Source organism: Mus caroli, chromosome 8 (genome assembly GCF_900094665.2).
Source record: "Mus caroli chromosome 8, CAROLI_EIJ_v1.1, whole genome shotgun sequence".
NCBI lineage: Eukaryota > Metazoa > Chordata > Mammalia > Rodentia > Muridae > Mus > Mus caroli.
The window spans coordinates 38,977,500-38,995,815 of NC_034577.1; the positions used below are offsets into that span (position 1 = coordinate 38,977,500).

Consider the following 18,316-nt stretch of genomic DNA (forward strand, 5'->3'; position numbering starts at 1 on the left):
CTCCAACTGACATTTCTTTGTCTTCTTCACTCCCCTGACTGTAAGAGTCAGGTTGTACATATAGTCGGAAGAATCTGGAGTAGGGGAAGGGCAGAGGGTAGAAGGACCTGCTGCCTTCAGCAAGGGCTCAGGGAGGCTGTGTTAAAGAAGTTACATTAGAGCAGAGATAGGTTGGGAAGATGTAAGTAAGGATTCTGATGTTCAAATTCCTCTGTCCAGTTGTCAAACAGGTCAACCTGAATGTCAATGTTGGACACATATGCAAAGGATTTAATTATGCTTATATTCATCTTTAAATGTGGGCTACTTTTTAGAGCATTGTCTACATTTGACAACAGAAAACTAGTTTACCATTGCATTTTAACACGACTGACTTATAAGACATTTCTCAGATATTCACAACTAACCAGTCCATAACAAAGGTATGAAAAATCTTGTCATTATGAAACCCATCACTTTATACACTGAATATACAATAATTATTGTAAAGTCAGCACAATGAATGGAAGAACTGGAATCATTTCTCAAATGGATAAATTGTCTCAAATGTGACTGCTATTTAGTTTTGATGGAATGAATCACTAAAAGATCGAGACTGAAATGTACGGAATGGTATAGAGTTAAAAATGGCATCTTCGTAGGGAACGCACTAATACTATCTGTGTGCAAACACTAGTCATAAAGATGGAATTTAAGGGCACATTAGGGTCTTTTAGGCAAAGCCTAAAGCCCAAGGAACACCAGGCATGCTTCCCATAAGGTTAGGGAGTTCAACTTTTATTCTTTTTACAATGCTTTACAAGTCTGCAAAACCAAGTGACTTATTCGCTTGTGTTCCTCTCAGGTATTCTGCCGTCTCTTGTTGCCAGGGAGGTGACTATATATACCAGGTAGTACTTGTTCCTCTGCTTCTCACGTGACAGATGGTGTGGCCAAGGCTTCATAACTTCTAGCAAGTCCATAATTCTGAAGCGGTAACATCACGAGGCCACTTGGAACCTCTTTCTTGCAGTCAGGGTTGCCCTCTGATAAGATTTGGGCAGATACTGTGAACCTGAAACAGGAGATACACAGGTATTTGTGTTAAAAGATTAAAAATCAATCTCTAAAAAAAAAAGGTTGGTCTGTCTGTTTCCTGAGACGGTGCTTTGAAAAATAAAAATAGTTTATTTAATGTCACATTTGCATGAACTGCAAAGTCCCTATGCAAACATCAGCATGTAGAATCCTGACTAAAGGGAAGGTATCCCTCCCTCAACCAAACCCAGGTGCTGTTGCATTCTCCCAGAGCTGAGGGGTTTGCAGAAACTTTCTCCACAGGGGTCTGTGTCTAGGGCTCGGGAAGGTGGGAAGGCTGGTCCTTCTGACCAGGAGCAGTGGTGCTTGCCATTCTTGGAGACAGTTATCGCCATGCCAGATATACCCCATTCCTGGAGACAGTTATTGCCGTGCCAGATATACCCCATTCCTGGAGACAGTTATTGCCATGACAGATATACCCCATTCCTGGAGACAGTTATCTCAATTTATTTTCCTACCACAAAACAAGCAGAAAGCTAAGACAGTAGCTCCCAATGGTCTTTGTTCTGCCCGCAGAGTTAACAAGGAAGCCACATGCCTGTTTCCCAGGCAAAAAGAAAATAAACCCTTAGCGGTGCAGAAACATGGAACCTTAGGAACCTTTGGTCTCATGTCTGGAAATGCAAAAGATCTCTAAGCACCAATGAGGATAGTGATAAAAGAATATGCTGATTGAATATTCGGAAGATTAAGCATGCATATCTAAACCTAACCCAGAGCCCAGCTCTCTCTTCATCTCAACCCCTCTTTGCCCTAAAAAACCCGCTAGACATGTGTACTTGGGGTGGTGCAATCGACATGTCCAAAGGAAGCTAATTAGAGCCTTTCAATTTGATCTTCCATCATCCCCAGGACTAGCCATCCACTCAGTCCTGTCAGTCAGATGCCCTGACCACCATCACCACCCCCACCCCCCAAAGCAGTGGGAAAACTTCCTCAACCTGCGGGTGGTGGCATCAGGATGGAAATAGAATAGATCTGCACGTTGCGTGCTATGCTCGCTCTGAGGACAGAAATATGGTACACTTTAAAAATCAAATCATCACTGGTTCTTATCCCCACCAGGACTGTCTTTTGCCTCTAGCACTCTAGGCCCACCTGTACTGCAAACCAATGAGCAGGTCTGTATTAATTTTCTCAAGCACTGTCACATTAGTTTTTTGGAGAGGACCTAGAATAAGGGCTTCATTTAGAAGAAAGGAAAACAAAATAGGAGGAAGAGACAGTGGCCTCTTTGGAGGCAGCTGCTCCTTTGCTCCTTTGCTTGAGGGGAGTGAGGTCTTGGTTCATTAAGAGCACTTCTGCCTTTGCCACTTGGCCATCAGCAGCAGATAGGTGATGCTCTGGCCTAGTACCTGAGCTCAGGCCAACCACGGACCTCATGCACTTGGCTGTCCTCCCTGTGTGAATAAAGCAGGGCTTAAAGTCACACATAGCAGCACCATTGTGGTCTCTCTCTCTCTCTCTCTCTCTCTCTCTGTGTGTGTCCATATTGCCCCTGCTAGTCCTTGCCCCTCTTCTTTGACACCCTTACTATGTAATCCCCATCTTTCCATCCCCCTGCCTCAGCCTCTTGAGTGCCAGGATGGCGGCAGTATATCACCACACCCAGTTTCTACTATTTGTCTTTACCTGTCAAAATACTTTGACCCGTCCAAGTGTGAGCCACAAACTCCACGGGTGTCAGGGAGCCTTTTCGAGGTGTATCTGACTGTTGGGAGAAAGAGGGAAAAGAATCAGAGGGATGAATTGTATCGTTTTCAATTTTTATTTAAAATTGAAATCAGAGCTAACACAGCACCTACCCGGAATGTGTGTGTCGTGCTGGGCCTTGAAAGTTGTTCCAGTACAATGGTCCTTTCTCGAAGGGGTGACCGTTCGATGCTGTCAGGCATTGCGCTGAACACACGGCTTTGAGGGTGCCTTCCCCTGTACTAAGTGGGAGATAATATTTTCTTCTTAAGAAGAAACACAATTCTTAGGACAACAAAAAGAGACCTATAAATGTTCCAATCATTCATTCATGTAGTCAATCACACACTTATTCGAACATGTTCATTGACACATTGCTAGTTGTGTTAAGGTTTGCTATGGAAACATCTAAACCTGAGTCTGTGTGTGGAGTATGTATTCACATCACTAAATTTAACAAAACTATAATACAACAGGGGATAAATGAGGTCCAGAGAAAAAAATAGTGCATTTTTGAAGCATCGGACTTGTTCATGTGACAGCTGTCATCATTGATTACTTTGTCCCAGGATTAAACAGCTTAGCTCCATAGGACTTGCTTTCTGGAAAGGGTCCTATTGATGTGTGAGAAACAAACATAGTTGGTTTTTCTCCCTTTCTGCTTTATGTTCCTATAAGCAGGACCCGTCTGTCCTGCGTATACAAGTTCCCTATATCAGAGTAAGAGAGGGGTCACTGTAAGCCTGGAAGAGGCCTGGATACACACACTGCCAACAGCACTTCTTCCCAGGCCTACAATTGCATGGCTGAGCTGGGCTGGGGTTCTGCCCTGCTCAAGCACAGAAAAGATTAGCTGTAAAAGATTAGCTATGAAGCAGATATAAAGGACATCATCATAATTTACTGAGCTCTTAATTTGTGCCAGGCATTTAAAGTTTATGAATGTGTCTAATCCTTATAAGGACTCCTGGATAAAGGAATGGCTGTTTCTCTTCTAAAGAACAAAGGGCTAAGATTCAGGGTCCCTGAACTTGTCAAATCTCAGGCTCTGTGTGGCCACACTGAAGCGCAGAGCTGCCTGCCTCTTGCCCTTTGAGCTCTTCTGTTTACTACACCAGCCAGTTTCAGGTCTTTCCTTAGTATCTGGACTTTCTAGTTTAGATCAAGCTGAGATTTGACTTCACGAAACAGTGTATCAGTCTTGTAGGCCACTTTATTTCTAGAAGCAGATTTGGAAGGCACGTAGAATACAGCCAACTAGGTCACCCTTACGGAGGACTCACTTTTCTGGATGTGCCAAGATTGTTTTCCCACAGACTACATAAATGGTTACAATTATAACGCAACTGGTCTTACAGAAACAGGGCGGGATCCAGAGGCTGCCGTGTTGGGCTCCCCAGTCTCAGAGCCTATTGGGGGTAACCGGCTCCGGGAGGTTTGCACTGCTGCTGGGGAAGGCAGGTGGTCAATGCCAGTTTGCCTGTAAAGACAATATACAACTGAACACCAGAGTACACAAAAGGGAAGGGCGCAATCTGAGCTTCTGAGTGCAATGGCTTCCAAAACAGTGCTCAGGACAGCAAGCTGCATTGCTCCGTGTCAGAAACGAAGCTAGGGCAACGAGCTCCACTCACGCTGACCTAAGTGGTTAGCAGTAATATCAACCTCCTATCTACTGAGTGGTCAGAGATGCTGAGGTGTTCAGGACAGATCCTCCCCTTGGATCTGACAGTGAGAGTGAGATTCGTGCAATGCAGTGGGATTCAGCATGCAGCCAGGTGCTATGGTAGATCCTGAATATTAATATGAAAGATACTAAAGGGCAATGTGGAATTTGTGAGAAACTGTTGTCTGGTGAGAGAACGCTAGCCACCAGGAAGAAACCAAACCTGTTCTCTACATTTTTTTTCCATCGATTTGATGCTAAGATGTCAAAGTGATGATTTTGCATCCATCTCTGTTTCATCCTGTGTTTATGGACCAGACGTAAGCTCTCTACCACTGCTACAGCACCATGCCTGCCTGCCTGCCTGTCTCCTACCAAGATAATCACGGATTCCAACCCTCTGGAGCCATGAGCCATAATAAATGTTTTCTTTTGTAATTTGCCTTGGTATGACGTCTCTTCATGGCAACGGAAAAGTAACTAAGACAGGTGCTATAGATGCTTTCTGCAAAGTTCAACTGACCAACTGCTGGCAGCGGATCTTGCCCCCAGCTCCTGCCGGGATTGAGGGCTGCCTCTCTACAGTCTCTGGCTTATCAGTGGAGCCTGTGGCACTTGGTCCAGGAAGTGGACTCCAAGTTGGGGCACCAGCTGGCGGGTCCCAAGCTGAGCTTCCTAGTGCCCTGATGTTTTGTAACAAAGACATTTTCAACTTCTTTCAGCCTGTTTCCTCATTTTAGACTTGGAGGTAACATAGGGTTTTAGTACAGAATAAACTATATAGTACAGTTTACTTGGATGTTAGATAATTTTAAAAATCAACAAACAGCTGTTATTAAGATATTTCCTGACAAACAAGCAGGTCAGCAGGAGAAACAGAAGGCTTTCTCGTTAGCCTCTAATGTTATTTCCTGTGTAAAAGCTTTCTGTTCTAATGAAGGTGAAAAACACTTCTTTAAATTAAAAAAAAAAAAAAGATTTACTTTCTTTCAAGTTTATGAATGTTTTGCCTGCAGGTATCAAATGCATGCAGTACCCGTAGCCGTCAGAAGAGGGCATCAGATCAAACTGGAGCCATAGTGTAAGTAAGGTGCCCTGTGGGTGTTGGGAGTGGATTCCCTGTCCTCTGGAAGAGTAGCCAGTGCTCTGAACCACTGAGCCACCTCTCCAGGCCCTGTATTGTATTGCATTGCATTGTATTGTATTGTATTGTATTGTATTGTATTGTATTGTATTGCATTGTATTTAAACATTTTTATATAATCCAGGTGTAGTTTAATGATGGGGATACATTGAGCAATGCATCCGCAGGCCATCCTGTCATTGCATAAACACCACATTGTGGATCTACACAAGCAGCTCTGCCGCCAAGGGTCAATGCAATCGCTGTCATACACTTTTTCTCTGCAGTCGATTGGAGCATCATTGTCCGAAGCATGATTGTGCATTACTTTGCTTAAACCTTTCAATAAAAAAGCGTTTTGTAATTTAGAAGCATTATCAGTTTTACAGATGGGGCTACTACATTTAATCCAAGCTCACCCCACCTTCAGTTTAATTTCCCGAGTTGCCTAAGCTGAAGTCATTTGCTTCACTTCCAGCAGTGTAGGTAACTGTCTACTACCTACACTGCAGGAGCAAAATCAAACACATTAGAAAAATCTGGTGTAAAGTCTGATGGAAGGTCCTTTCTCCGGAGCCGTTAAACCCTAAGAGACAATCACCCCTGGCCTTTCCAGCCGTAGACTGCCAAGAACGAAACAAAGACTTACAATTTGGTTCCTCTGAGAATTTCATCACTGTAGACAGTGGGGGTTTTCAGCCTCTGTGGATCTGAGGCAATTGAAGGCAGTCTCCTGTGCACTGGTGTCTTCTTAGCTGAAGTCTGTGGCCCTCGGGCATCTAGAATTCGGCCAAGTCGGTGTCGGGAAGATGCTCCAACCCCTCCTCCAGGCAGTTTGTCATCTTGGTCATTCCTGGGGAAGGAAAATCACATTAGTTACTCGTACCTACGTTTCCTGGAGTAGGAAGCACATGGCACACAGATTCCACTCTCTTTGGAGAATATGTTGAAGGAATGGACCTCTCTATTGCTGTGTCAGTGAAGAGCGGAAGGGAAAGGGTTAGTAGTCCAATAATGAAGCTCAAAGGATAAAGAACTCACATCTCTGCTCCCGTTTCTTCGTCTCTTCTAACCTAGTACACAGTAGTGATAACTCTGTGGCTGATAATAGAAGAATCTGTCTTTGTCCTTGCATGCAGGGCAATTCTTCCTTAACACTTACTGTGTTCTATCTGCAGAATAAGTGGGTCTCTGCTGGAGTGGTTTGGCTTGAATCGTCATCACACCGCTCAAGTCGCTGTAGAAGTTGCTGGAGAAGCGATGGAGCTGAGGAAACTGAAAACAGAATGGTACATGCCATCACCAAGCGATACCCAGAGCTATTTCATGGATGGATGCCTGCAGGCATCAAATGCATGCAGTACCCATAGCGGCCAGAAGAGGGCATCAGATCAAACTGGAGCCATAGTGTAAGTAAGGTGCCCTTACCAGCAGGCAGCAAAGGACAGACACTTAGCTAGTGAGAGGAAAGTGTAACAGCGTAATAGTTTAAAAATAAAGCCATAGTCCTCTACTGTAGGTGTGTTGGGGGCCTCATATCAGCTGGTGTATGCTGCCTGGTCTGTGTTCATTCAGAGATGAACCCTCAAGAGACTGGAGGCCCCAGGGAGTTTAGAGGTCAGGTGGGGTGGTGGGTGGGAACATCAACGTGGAAACAGGGGTTGGGGAGGAGGTATGGGATGTGGAACAGTCGGAGGCTGAATGGGTGGGTGGGGGGGCAGGGAGTAAAATATGGAGTGTAAAAAAGGTAAATTAATTAATAATAATAAAAAAAAACAGTACTAGAAGCTGTTTTAAACTGTCTGGGGGTTTAATTGTGCGAACTTAGTCATTTTATAAGAAAAGTCCCATTGGTGATCCCTGCCAGCACCCTCTTGTAATTCGAAACAGTGTACATGCAGTGTACATGCACATGTCTAGTCAAGACAGCGTCCATAATTAGCTGACATTTGTTCTTGATTTAAAGGCCAATGCATGATAGCATTGTCATATGGATAACACTTGCTTTTATTAAAAGCCTGAGAAAGTATTATAACTAAAAAATAAAATAAAATAAAACCATAGGTATAGCCATCTGTATAGAATTAATCTTCATATGAAACAGCCCAAGGAACATTACATGGGATGGATCGGAGACGGAAAGCCATGGCAACTTTGAAATTCACTTCCAAACAGGAGAAGCAAATAAGAATTATCCTAAGGGCCTTATGCTAGAGAGCAAAGCTAGCCCAGCACACTCTGAAAAACGTAATGCCTCAAGCAGTTTAAGTAAATGGAATATATAAATAACGTGCAATTGTAACAGAAGCCAACAAGAAGTGTCTACTTGATGCTACACCATAGCAAACAACTTATTATTATTATTATTGTTGTTGTTGTTGTCTTTAATCTTTTTTTACAGTCCAGTCATTATCCCCCTCCCATTCTGCCCTCCTCATCCCATTCTTCCTCTCCTATTCCCCATTTTACCCTGACCCTGTCTCCACATTCCCACACCCCCCACACACCCTGCCAGGCCTCCCCATTCCCTGGGGTCTCAAGTCTTTCAAGGGTTAGGTACATCTTCTCTCACTAAGGCCCGAGCAGGCATTCCTCTGCTGTTTCTGTGTCGGGGCCTTATATGAGCTAGTATAGGCTGCCTGGTTGGTGGCTCCGTTCTGAGAGATCTCAGGGTTCCTGGGAGGTTGAGACTGCTGGTCTTCAGTAGTAAATAACTGAAGTCCCTCTTGACCCTGAACTACAAACACCATTCGGGCCTGCTTCCATTTGGTCTTACCTTACGATGGTTTTCTGTTTAGGATCTCCCAGCTAGATGTGTGGGTTTGCCTCTTGGTTGTTTTGCTTTGTTTTCTCGGGTTAACAAATCTTATTCATCATTTGGGCTTAATTTGTGCTTAGCCAGCTTTGTAAAAGCCATGTTTTTTTTCCCCCTCTGAACAACACAAATCTTAGGATCTAAAGCAATTTAATTAAATGGGTTATATAAATAGCTGGTGGTTATAACAAAAGACAACACCAAGTGTCTCCTTGATGCCACACACTAAAAAACGAATTAAATCCATTAATTCTTAGAGCGTCCAACCATACAAATGTCACAGAAATGACAGTGAGATTTGCAAGAAAGGGACTCACACCATGTCAAGCTGCAAACGTACATATACCCTAGATGTAAAGCACAAACCCTCAGCCCCTCTACCGGCAACTGTACCATTTCTTCCTCTGTGTGTGTGTGGGTGAGGAGTAATGGCGTGTAGCTCAAGAACAAAAATGTCAAACGATCTTTTTACTCTCCTCCCTAACACAAGACGGACGGGGTTCAACGTCATGTTGAGACTCCCGGATACCCTGAAGACCTCTCACGAACAAGCCAATCTTCTCTGACCTCACCCGCAACTCCATCTTTAAATAAAGACTAAATTACGGAAGACTGCATTGAAGGCTCGCATGCAGATTCTGTGCTGTGAGCTCTCTCTCGTTTCTGGAATTCTTAGACCATATATCCTTATCTGCAACATACAGAAACTAATGCATAGAAGAGTTAACGCACAAGGCAATACTTCATAAAAGTCTCTTAATTTGAAAAACCCCGATTTTGCTTCAGAGCCTTGTGGTTTCCAGTATTCTGTCATTTAAGCACTCAGTCCAAATACTAATCTCAGATACATCCGTTTTCACTGACACCTGGGCTGAAATGGCCTAGGCCTAACCCCAAACTTCACCCATCCTATCCACCTCTTCATGTTCCTGCTCACGCTTCACCCTGAAAAAGTTCACAATTCTCTCCCCAAGTCTTTAATTTCCTCCTTCCCTGTAGTGGGTTGGCCTAAAGCTGCTTGTATTCTAATGCTAATGTTGGTTCCACAAGAATGGTTGCCCCAGAGATGAGAGACCCCATAGGTAGACTAAGTGACCCTGCCCTCCAAGTTAATTCTTATTGGTAAATAAAGATACCAACAGCCAATAGCTGGGAGAAGAGACATAGGCGGGGTTTAGGGTTCCTGGGCTTGGGGTTGGAGGAGAAACACTAGGGGAAGGAGGGGAAGGAGGAGGAGAAGCCACCATGGGTTAGGTGAGTTCAAGAGAACATGGCCCCTGAGAGCTGGCTAACTGGAGTTAAGAGCAGCCAGATAAAGCATAATAAAGAGTAATCAGGGTTATCGATAAAGATTCTAGTAGCATAGAAGGTTGATATCTGCCCAGCTCTTGTGCTGTTTAAGGTTTACTGTAAATATAAAGGTTGTGTGTGTGTGTCTTTTATCGGAAAACTAAATGATCAAAGGTGGGGAAGAAGAAACCCAGGGTCAAGATTAAAAATTTCTACAATATCTCCTTCCGTCTCCTTCCCTCCCTCCCTCCCCCATTCCTCACAGACTGTGTGACATCCCACCCTGTGTTATAGTTTCATCTCATTAAGTTAGCGACTAGTTTCGCTCATCCATGCATCTTTTTCAAAGTATCTAATCGGGGACATGCACTAAAAGCAATGAATGAGTGTTCCATGAGCTGTCCAGCGTCCCCAACCACAGGAGGGTGTAAGGTTCATTAGGGAGTGAGGTAAATAAAATGGCATTCCCCACAAACAGATGCAAAGGCATAAGAATAAAGGAACAGAGAGACGGGTGTCGGTGCACATACCTGGGGTGGGTTAAAGTGGGGAGCCAAGGATGGCTGGAGCGTTTCAGAGCTTCGGGATGGGGGGACACTGCAAACATCGGTGCTGAGACGGGACATGAGCACGTGTGGCGATCTGTTCTCAGCTACTTTCAGTTTTTCCTTATGTTTTTTCCCACCTGCGTCAACAGAAAATAACAAGAAATGTGTGCCCTTAGTTTCCATGAGTTTATGCTACAGACATTGACTAAACAACCTTGAAGCAGAAGGCAGAGACTCCAGTGAACAACGAGATACAGCGTTGCTCTAATCAATGGTGGAAGAGCAGATTACATCGTGGGGCAAAGGAGTGTCTCCAGAGCAAGGATGTCCCTTCTGTGTGATTAAAGATTGCCTGTGTATAAGGCAGAATGGCTACTTCTCATTTCAGTCACGTTTTGGGTCCAGCCTAGACATGAGGTGTGGCATAAGAAAGCTGTGGCTATGTGGTCTTTTCTATTCTTCCCTGGAGGCCATACTCTGTAAAGCAGTACCTGTGAGTGCAGATTCCCAGGTTTTTCTAATGAGATCTTCCAGGATTTCTACCACATTGGTCCACACGTGGTCAAACACTTCTGCTGCCACAGCATCTCTGATGCAGTCATTGGGGGAAATGGGAGGAAGCCCATGGCAATGCCTCTTCCTTCCCCGGAGTGCTGGGCTTTGTCCAAGATGCTCATCTCCACTAGGATGAAACTCATTCTAATTAGTAGAATAGCCAGGGTTAGGGTTGAAATAGTTACCTATGTGCTTTTTATCTATCCACTTACCTACCTACCTACCTACCTACCTACCTACCTACCTACCTACCTACCTATCCATATACCTATCTATCTATCTATCTATCTATCTATCTATCTATCTATCTATCTATCTATCTATCAATCTATCTATCTACCTGTCAATCTATCTGTCATCTACCTATCTACCTATCTATCAATCTTTCTGTCTATCACCTATCTATATTTCAATCATCTATCTATCTATTACATATTTATCATCAATCTTGTAAACATATACATTATAAACATGTATGTATCCATATATAATCAATAAATACAACATTCTCTTGTTAGTGAATCCATTGTTATTTTTAAAATATACAATTTTAATTTGTCAATTATATGTCAACAGAACTGGGAAACACCCAACAGACAAGAAACAACAATGACTCTTCACTGATCTCTTTTATTCTTTGTCTCTGAGTCTCCATTTCTTTATTTCTGCTGTGAGCTCTGTTATTACTTCAACGATCTGGGGACTGAGTGTATTATGTCTTTTCATATGTAAAATCAGCTTACTGAAAGTCTGTCTTTATTTCTAGGTGTTCCTTCCTTTATTTCTAAACACAGACTTTTAGTGCTACCCAATAGATACAGTGCCACCATAGCTGCTTTTTGAGCTGCTGTTCTTGAGGACTGTCCATTTTACTGTGCTGTGCTTCAGTCGACGTTGGTCTTGAGATGAACTGTTCAGGAGGATCTGTGTAGTTCCTCCCTTGATGAATTCTCTGGATTTCCCATTGATTTCTATTTCAATGCCATGATGATCAGAAAACATGCTCCAGGTGACTGATAGTTTCTAGGACTTGATTCAGTACCTGGTTACTTTTTAATATATTGATTTTTTTAGTCTTGAGAAAAAACTATGATATGGCACTATTGTTTACAACAAAGTATTCATTTAGCACCAAGATTGGAACTTCCTCTTTATCCCCAGGAAGCTAAGTGTAGAGAACCTGGAGCCCCAAGGCACAAGGCTCCAATGTCCTTGTTCACTGTCACTAGCATGCTAGACAAAACCCTTTCTTCCATTCTACCACGTTGTTGAGAAGAAAGAATGCCTAGCTCTAACATTTACATGTCCTACCAAGATCTAACCTCTTTGGGGTATATTTTCCTCAAAAGAATAGGAATTTCTCATAAGTAACAAATACACAAAATACTAAAAGCATATGATGAATTGACATTATACTATGAAGTATGGAAAATAAAATTCAATTTACTCCTGCTTTCTGTCAAAGGCAAAATATTCTTCAATGTTTCCATCCACATGGTACACCTCTTCTTTCAGGGATGAACATGATGTGAGGTCAGCCGATTCTGTGCCATCAGGTTCTGTCAGGGCGGAGGCTGAGAGTACCTCTGGGACTATCTGAGAGCCAGAGATACACAGCCTAGAAGCGAAAACATTTTACATGGGAGTTTGTACAACACAAGAATGTAATGCTTGCATGCCAGTGGTAGACTTCTAAGTTATCTACAAGGTATACAGTCTCTGAGACATCCCCAAATATTACTTTTGACAGAACACCTATTTTCTGAACCTCTGTGTGTGTGTGTGTGTGTGTGTGTGTGTGTGAATGTGGAAGCCAGAGGACAACTTGGACAACTTTGGGTCTTGATTCGAGAGATATCCACCTTGTATTTTGAGACAGGTTCTCTCATTAGCCTGAACCTTGCCAAAGAGCGTGGGCTGCCTAGCCACTGAGCTCCAAGGACTTGTCTACCCCCAACCTTTCCAGCACTGAAATTAACAGGTACCTTTAGCCACACCCACATTTCTTCTAAAACATTTAACCCCAGAGATCCTTTGGTTAAAGGCTTCCTAAGGTCATAAACCGGTACGTGTAACTCCATCCTCCGTTCATGTCTGAACCAATGTGACAGCACAACCCCACATTCATAAGTGGCATTAAAGGGATTCATCAAAATATGAATTTCGTTAGTGAACGAAAGACAACTGGATGAAACTTTCATCTCTTTGGCTTGTGCCTTGAGGCTTAGGACCCATCACAATGAAGTGTTTGATTTTGAGTTAGGTTTTACCTTTCATAGTCTTTGAAACATGCACCAACATGGCTTCCCCTGTGCTTATGCATTTATTCAATGTGTGGTTTGCCTATCTGCACACACACAGACAGATCTAAAGACAAAGCATTGATCTAGTATCAGAACGTTTTGTGAAAAGCACTGTGCCTGCTCCCAATTGAAATCTTGACCTTCATGTAAATTACTTAGAGCCGAGGCTCATGGAAGAGTTAAATATGGGGAGGAGAGCTACATTAAAGTTAACAAGTAGTTTGGGGTTAGGTTTCTGAGACAGAGTTGATGTAGCCCAGGTTTGCCTTAAGCTTGAAACGTAGCTGAGGATTACCGAATCCCTCTGCTTATTCCTTTCATGTTTAGATTAACACTATCATGCTGGTTACAATTTTTTTTGTACAAGCAACACATAAACTTACTCTCTGATGCTGCTGGTGTGGTCAGGGACATGAGGTAAAGGTTCGTGAGTAGCAGAACTAGGCAGGCTCCCCTGGAAATGTTGGAAACCTTCATCGGTGGGTGGGACGAGCTGTCTTCCTAACACCCTGCAAGAGAAGAAAAGCTAAGAAAAGCTTGTTTTATCAGACAAGGGGAAAATATTTCATGATTTTAAACAGAGGATGCAATACTGGTTCTGAAGGGCACACAGGATATGGCGTAGTGTGCACTGGGTTGAGATACTCACCATAGTGTTGGGGAGCTGCAGACTCCGTTCAGTCTGGACTAAAAGGGTGAGCTGATATGTCCAGCCCCTTCGCCACTTATTTTGTTTATTGATTGATCAGGTGCAAACCAGAATCATAGTTAACTTGAAAGAGGGATGAGTGGCTTAGAGAGAACGAATGATCAACCTGAAGACCTAGGGCAGTGTTTATCAACCTATGGGTCACTACTTTGTGGGTTGTATATCAGACTTTTACATTGTGATTCATAACAGTAGCAAAACCACAGTTATGAAATAGCAACAAAATGAATTTATAGTTGGGGTCACTACAACACAAGGAGCTGTATTAAAGGGTCACAGCATTAGGAAGGATAAAAAGCACTGTCCTCAGCAAGGCTCAGAGAAACCCACTACAGACTGACATTTGCATAGGCCTAGTGAGTAAAAAAATCCATAAACCTATACTTTTTTCTTATTAGATATTTTCTTTATATACATTTCAAATGCTATCCTGAAAGGTCCCTATACCCTCCCTCTGCCCTGCTCCCCTACCCACCCACTCCCACTTCTTGGCCCTGGCATTCCCTGTACTGGGGCATATAGAGTTTGCAATACCAAGGGGCCTCTCTTCCCAGTGATGGCCGACCAGGCCATCTTCTGATACATATGCAGCTAGAGATATGAGCTCTGGGAGTACTGGTTAGTTCATATTGTTGTTGCACCTATAGGGTTGCAGACCCCTTCAGCTCCTTGGATGCTTTCTCTAGCTTCTCCATTGGGGGCCCTGTGTTCCACCTTATAAATGACTGTGAGCATCCACTTCTGTATTTGCCAGGCACTGGCAAAACCTACACTCTTGGCTTGTGTTCTTTCTCTTTGTGTAGCTTCCCTTCTTCGTTTTCCTATGAAAATTAAGATGATGGTGAGAGACACAAGCCTGAGCTCCTGACCTTGGGGAAATGCACCATGCCCAGAAAAGTGACCTGAAGAGCCACTTCTCCACCACCCACATCATGGTCGTATGAAGATTGTTTAAAACTGCCTAGGCAAGACTTCTTTAGCGTTGGGTATTTGTTTTCGGTTGTTATTGTTTGTTTGTCTTTAAAGCATTGTTTCACTATGTATCCAATGCTAGCTTTCAATTCCCCCTCCTACCTCAACCTCCTGAATACTAGGGTTATAAGCATCCATTACCATACCTGGCTAAGATGATGTTTTTAAAGTTCCCATGCCAAGCTAATGAGAAAAGTCAAGTATGTGTCCATTAGCGTTCCGATCCATTCTGCTCAGCTCAGAACCTGAGAACACTAAAATGGATCCCCCTTCCCCCTAATAAAAGAGAAGACAACAACGGTTCCCCCCAAATCTATGCATCTTGAATATAAAAACTAATAAATGTCTCCTTCGGTATGAAGAAAAGTAAGGAGGGACGGATAGTCTGAGCCTATCTAGCAAGTTTTTCAGCGAGTGATCACTTAGTCCCTGGAGCAATACCATTCTCCCACCGGCACCCCCAACCCCCACACCACACCACCTACTCTCCCTCACTCCTACACCGAGGCTTTCAGTGGTGACAGGTGCCTGCCACTCACACAGAGTGAACTCAGAGATGAAGGGATGGACACCCCTCAGAGTTTTGCAACCATCATGTCTACAGCATCTCTCTGAGAACCACCTAGATTTCCTTCTGACAAGTTAAAAGGCAAGTTTCCCTTGGGACCTAAGACTAAGTTCTGGATAAATATTCTGGGTGAAAGTTCTCAGTTACAGTGTGTTGGCAGAATAAAGGAGAATCAGTTGTGCGTAGATCAGAACCCCATTCCGGAAGATGTTTCTGTACCTGAGATGGAGGGACCTTCTTGCCCATTCACTGCATTCAGCCAGGAGATTCTGGGTCTGGGGACTCACTTTCCCTTCAAATAGCAGTTCCTCAACCTCCCAAAACAGCTGGTGGACTTTCTGTGCACTGACTTTGTCAAATTCCTGATAGAGAAATTCATATTGAAATACACCATCAATCTATGTCCACACCCCACCATCATCCACCTGTTCTCAGGACATAGACATCTCACTAAAGTTACAGAGCACAGGCTTTGTAATCAATATTTATGCATCGGAGAGCACTAAATAAGAGGAAGTAAAACAAGATAAAATGGTGGGCTCCGTAGTGAGATAGACCAGTATACTAATTTTCACTTTTCTGATCAGTGATATCCAATATTAAATCTCACGTTTATTAATTGTTAAATAAAGGTAAGAGTTACAACATCAATTATGAGATCATTTAAGATTCCTTATAGATAGAGATACACATCTTTATAAAGCCAGCATCTTGGGGGGTGGGGGTGGGGGAATGACAAAAGAGATGAGATTCTGCAAATCTTATTGAAACCAGAACTGAAGCTAAATATCCCACTCACCTGAGAATCTCATAGTCACAGAATACCCAAAGTAGAGTTAGTGTTGATGGCTTGTCTCAGGCCAAGGCAAATGTGAGATACCTGGCTTAGACTTCTAGAGGCACAGGGTACAGGTGGGGGTGCCAGGGTCCTCTAATCATGGAGATATCTTACAGTGTTTGCTTTCCCAAAAACTTTCTCTTACTTGCAGTTGTCACTGTGGAGGCTGTGTCTAGCCATACAGTGCTGTTAAAAAGTTAGGTACAGTAAAACGGCAGGCAGGAGTGTAAAGTGGGAGAAAGAAAATAATTAACAGCTAAGACTCTGAGCTACGCATTAATCAGCTTTCTCTACATTTTTGTATACTTTGTACATTTTGATATTTTCCAATGTAGCAGTATAAATACATAAATGTATAATATATATGATATACATTGTATTGCTTAGATAAATGGTAAATAGATTCATTTTGAACATAAGAAATGATTCTTAGGGCTGTGGTGATAGCGCATTGTGTAATGTGAGGCTCGTTTGGATCCCTAGCATCCGATTGAAAGCTGGTGGGTAGGAGCATGCATCTGTAATTTTAGTCGGGGGGAGGGGTCAGGGCCGGGGGGAGGGGCTGGTCTCAGTTCAGTGAGAGTCTCTGCCCCTCCACCCCCAAAAACAAAAACAAAAAACAAAACAAACAAACAAAAAATTGAGGAGAGTGGTAGAGAAAGATATTCAAAGTTGACCTCCGACCTCTGAATGGCATCACAGTTAAGTGTGTGCCATCTCGCACAAACACACAAATAAATAAATGACTGGAAAGTAATTCTCCATAAACCATCCCCAAGAGGTTGTTGAAACTATCAAAAGACATACATCATCTCTCCAAGAAGAAACTGAGCTCCGCTCCGTAGACAATCCCGTGGTGGAGCTCTGCGTGGAAGAGCCAGGCCATGAGTTGCGGGCCTCTGTGGGCGTGCGGCTCCCACTGGATGAAAAGGATGAGGGGGACTCGCTGCAGGAAGGAACACGGAGATGGTGTGAGCTGGGAATTCTACCCAGGCCTGACTTCTCTGCTCAGGCCCAGATCCTCGATGTCCCCTTAAACGTATTTGTAAAGTTCACAGACAGATGGTTTAACGATCATTTTTGTCATGAATCATTTTACATGGTCAAAAACAAAACGGTATTACTGATCCGGACCCGTCCCCATATTTACTCTGCACGTGTTTGCTTGGGTCAGCATTTTAAATGATTGTTTCTTACCTGGCGAATTTATCAATGGCTTTCTGCACGTTTCTTGTAAAATTCGTAGGTAAAGGATCTTTGCTCTTTTCCGAGCTCTGCTTCCTGAGTCCTTCCGAGAGCCCCCTTCTGAGAAGAAAGGAAAACAGGGAAGTCTATAATGTGATCACATTGGTTTGTAATGCCCCTCTGTTCAGGATCACTACTCTTCCTGGCCACAGAGGCTTCGGAACGCCTTGTTTTCTATTTGTCTTAGAATCGAGGTGGCCAGTAAGCTACAAGAATATTTACATAATCTGAAAATATAGTAACAATCGTGAAAAAGCCAAAAAACACAAAGTTGTCCAAAATAGTTGACTATACTTCTGACAGTTCGTTCCCAAGGCCTAAGGCTCAATTGGTAACTGGAGAATGAGCTAGGGTCCTGCTGTTCTTTAACCAGGTCCCTTATAAAACCCAGTGAGCATGCCAGTCAGAGATCATTAATCCCTTATCAATTCTGAAATCCACCAAACGATCTGAATCACTTAGAAGCCATTCAAACATGTAATTTTACTACTGTCTGGTGTGCATTCTAGATTTTCAAGGGCTCAAAATATTAAAACTTAATGAAAACTCAAAGTATCTAAAAATCTAAGTAAACTATTAAACCAGTGTGGCCCAGTTCATGTTAATCATTAAATGAACCTTCTAAAACATTTACTTCTCCTTTATCAAGATATCTTCTTCATGTTTAGCAGTGAGCCATTTGTCTTGCTAGTAAAAATCATAAATTCCATATAAGTAAAGCAAACTTAAGATGGGGGTGGGGAGGCTTGGACTTTCAGGATTTCAAACAAAGACAACATTTGGCATGCTTTAAAGATAAAAGCTGGCCTTGCTTTTAATTAAAATAGTAGCTAACTTTTAACATTTGAATTTTAATATAAATGGAAAATACCCTGCCTTTACACACCTACTTAAAGTTCGCTGAAGAGAAAG

General features: G+C 43.0%; 1 protein-coding gene across 1 annotated transcript in view; it reads right to left on the bottom strand.

Annotated features, from left to right (window-relative positions):
- Positions 1 to 756: 756 nt before the first annotated feature.
- The window catches only part of Fam149a (family with sequence similarity 149 member A), a 47,384-nt gene continuing 29,824 nt past the window's right edge, over positions 757 to 18,316 (bottom strand). The window contains exons 2-14 of the mRNA XM_021170855.1: positions 17,357 to 17,464; positions 16,967 to 17,105; positions 15,541 to 15,683; positions 13,456 to 13,581; positions 12,217 to 12,387; positions 10,706 to 10,896; positions 10,197 to 10,351; positions 6,724 to 6,836; positions 6,211 to 6,414; positions 4,129 to 4,252; positions 2,886 to 3,014; positions 2,713 to 2,791; positions 757 to 1,054 (exon numbers count right to left, since the gene is read on the bottom strand). Of these exons, the coding sequence (XP_021026514.1) occupies positions 981 to 1,054; positions 2,713 to 2,791; positions 2,886 to 3,014; positions 4,129 to 4,252; positions 6,211 to 6,414; positions 6,724 to 6,836; positions 10,197 to 10,351; positions 10,706 to 10,896; positions 12,217 to 12,387; positions 13,456 to 13,581; positions 15,541 to 15,683; positions 16,967 to 17,105; positions 17,357 to 17,464 (1,756 nt within the window). The 3' untranslated portion in view covers positions 757 to 980. The remainder of the gene's footprint in view (positions 1,055 to 2,712; positions 2,792 to 2,885; positions 3,015 to 4,128; positions 4,253 to 6,210; positions 6,415 to 6,723; positions 6,837 to 10,196; positions 10,352 to 10,705; positions 10,897 to 12,216; positions 12,388 to 13,455; positions 13,582 to 15,540; positions 15,684 to 16,966; positions 17,106 to 17,356; positions 17,465 to 18,316) is intronic.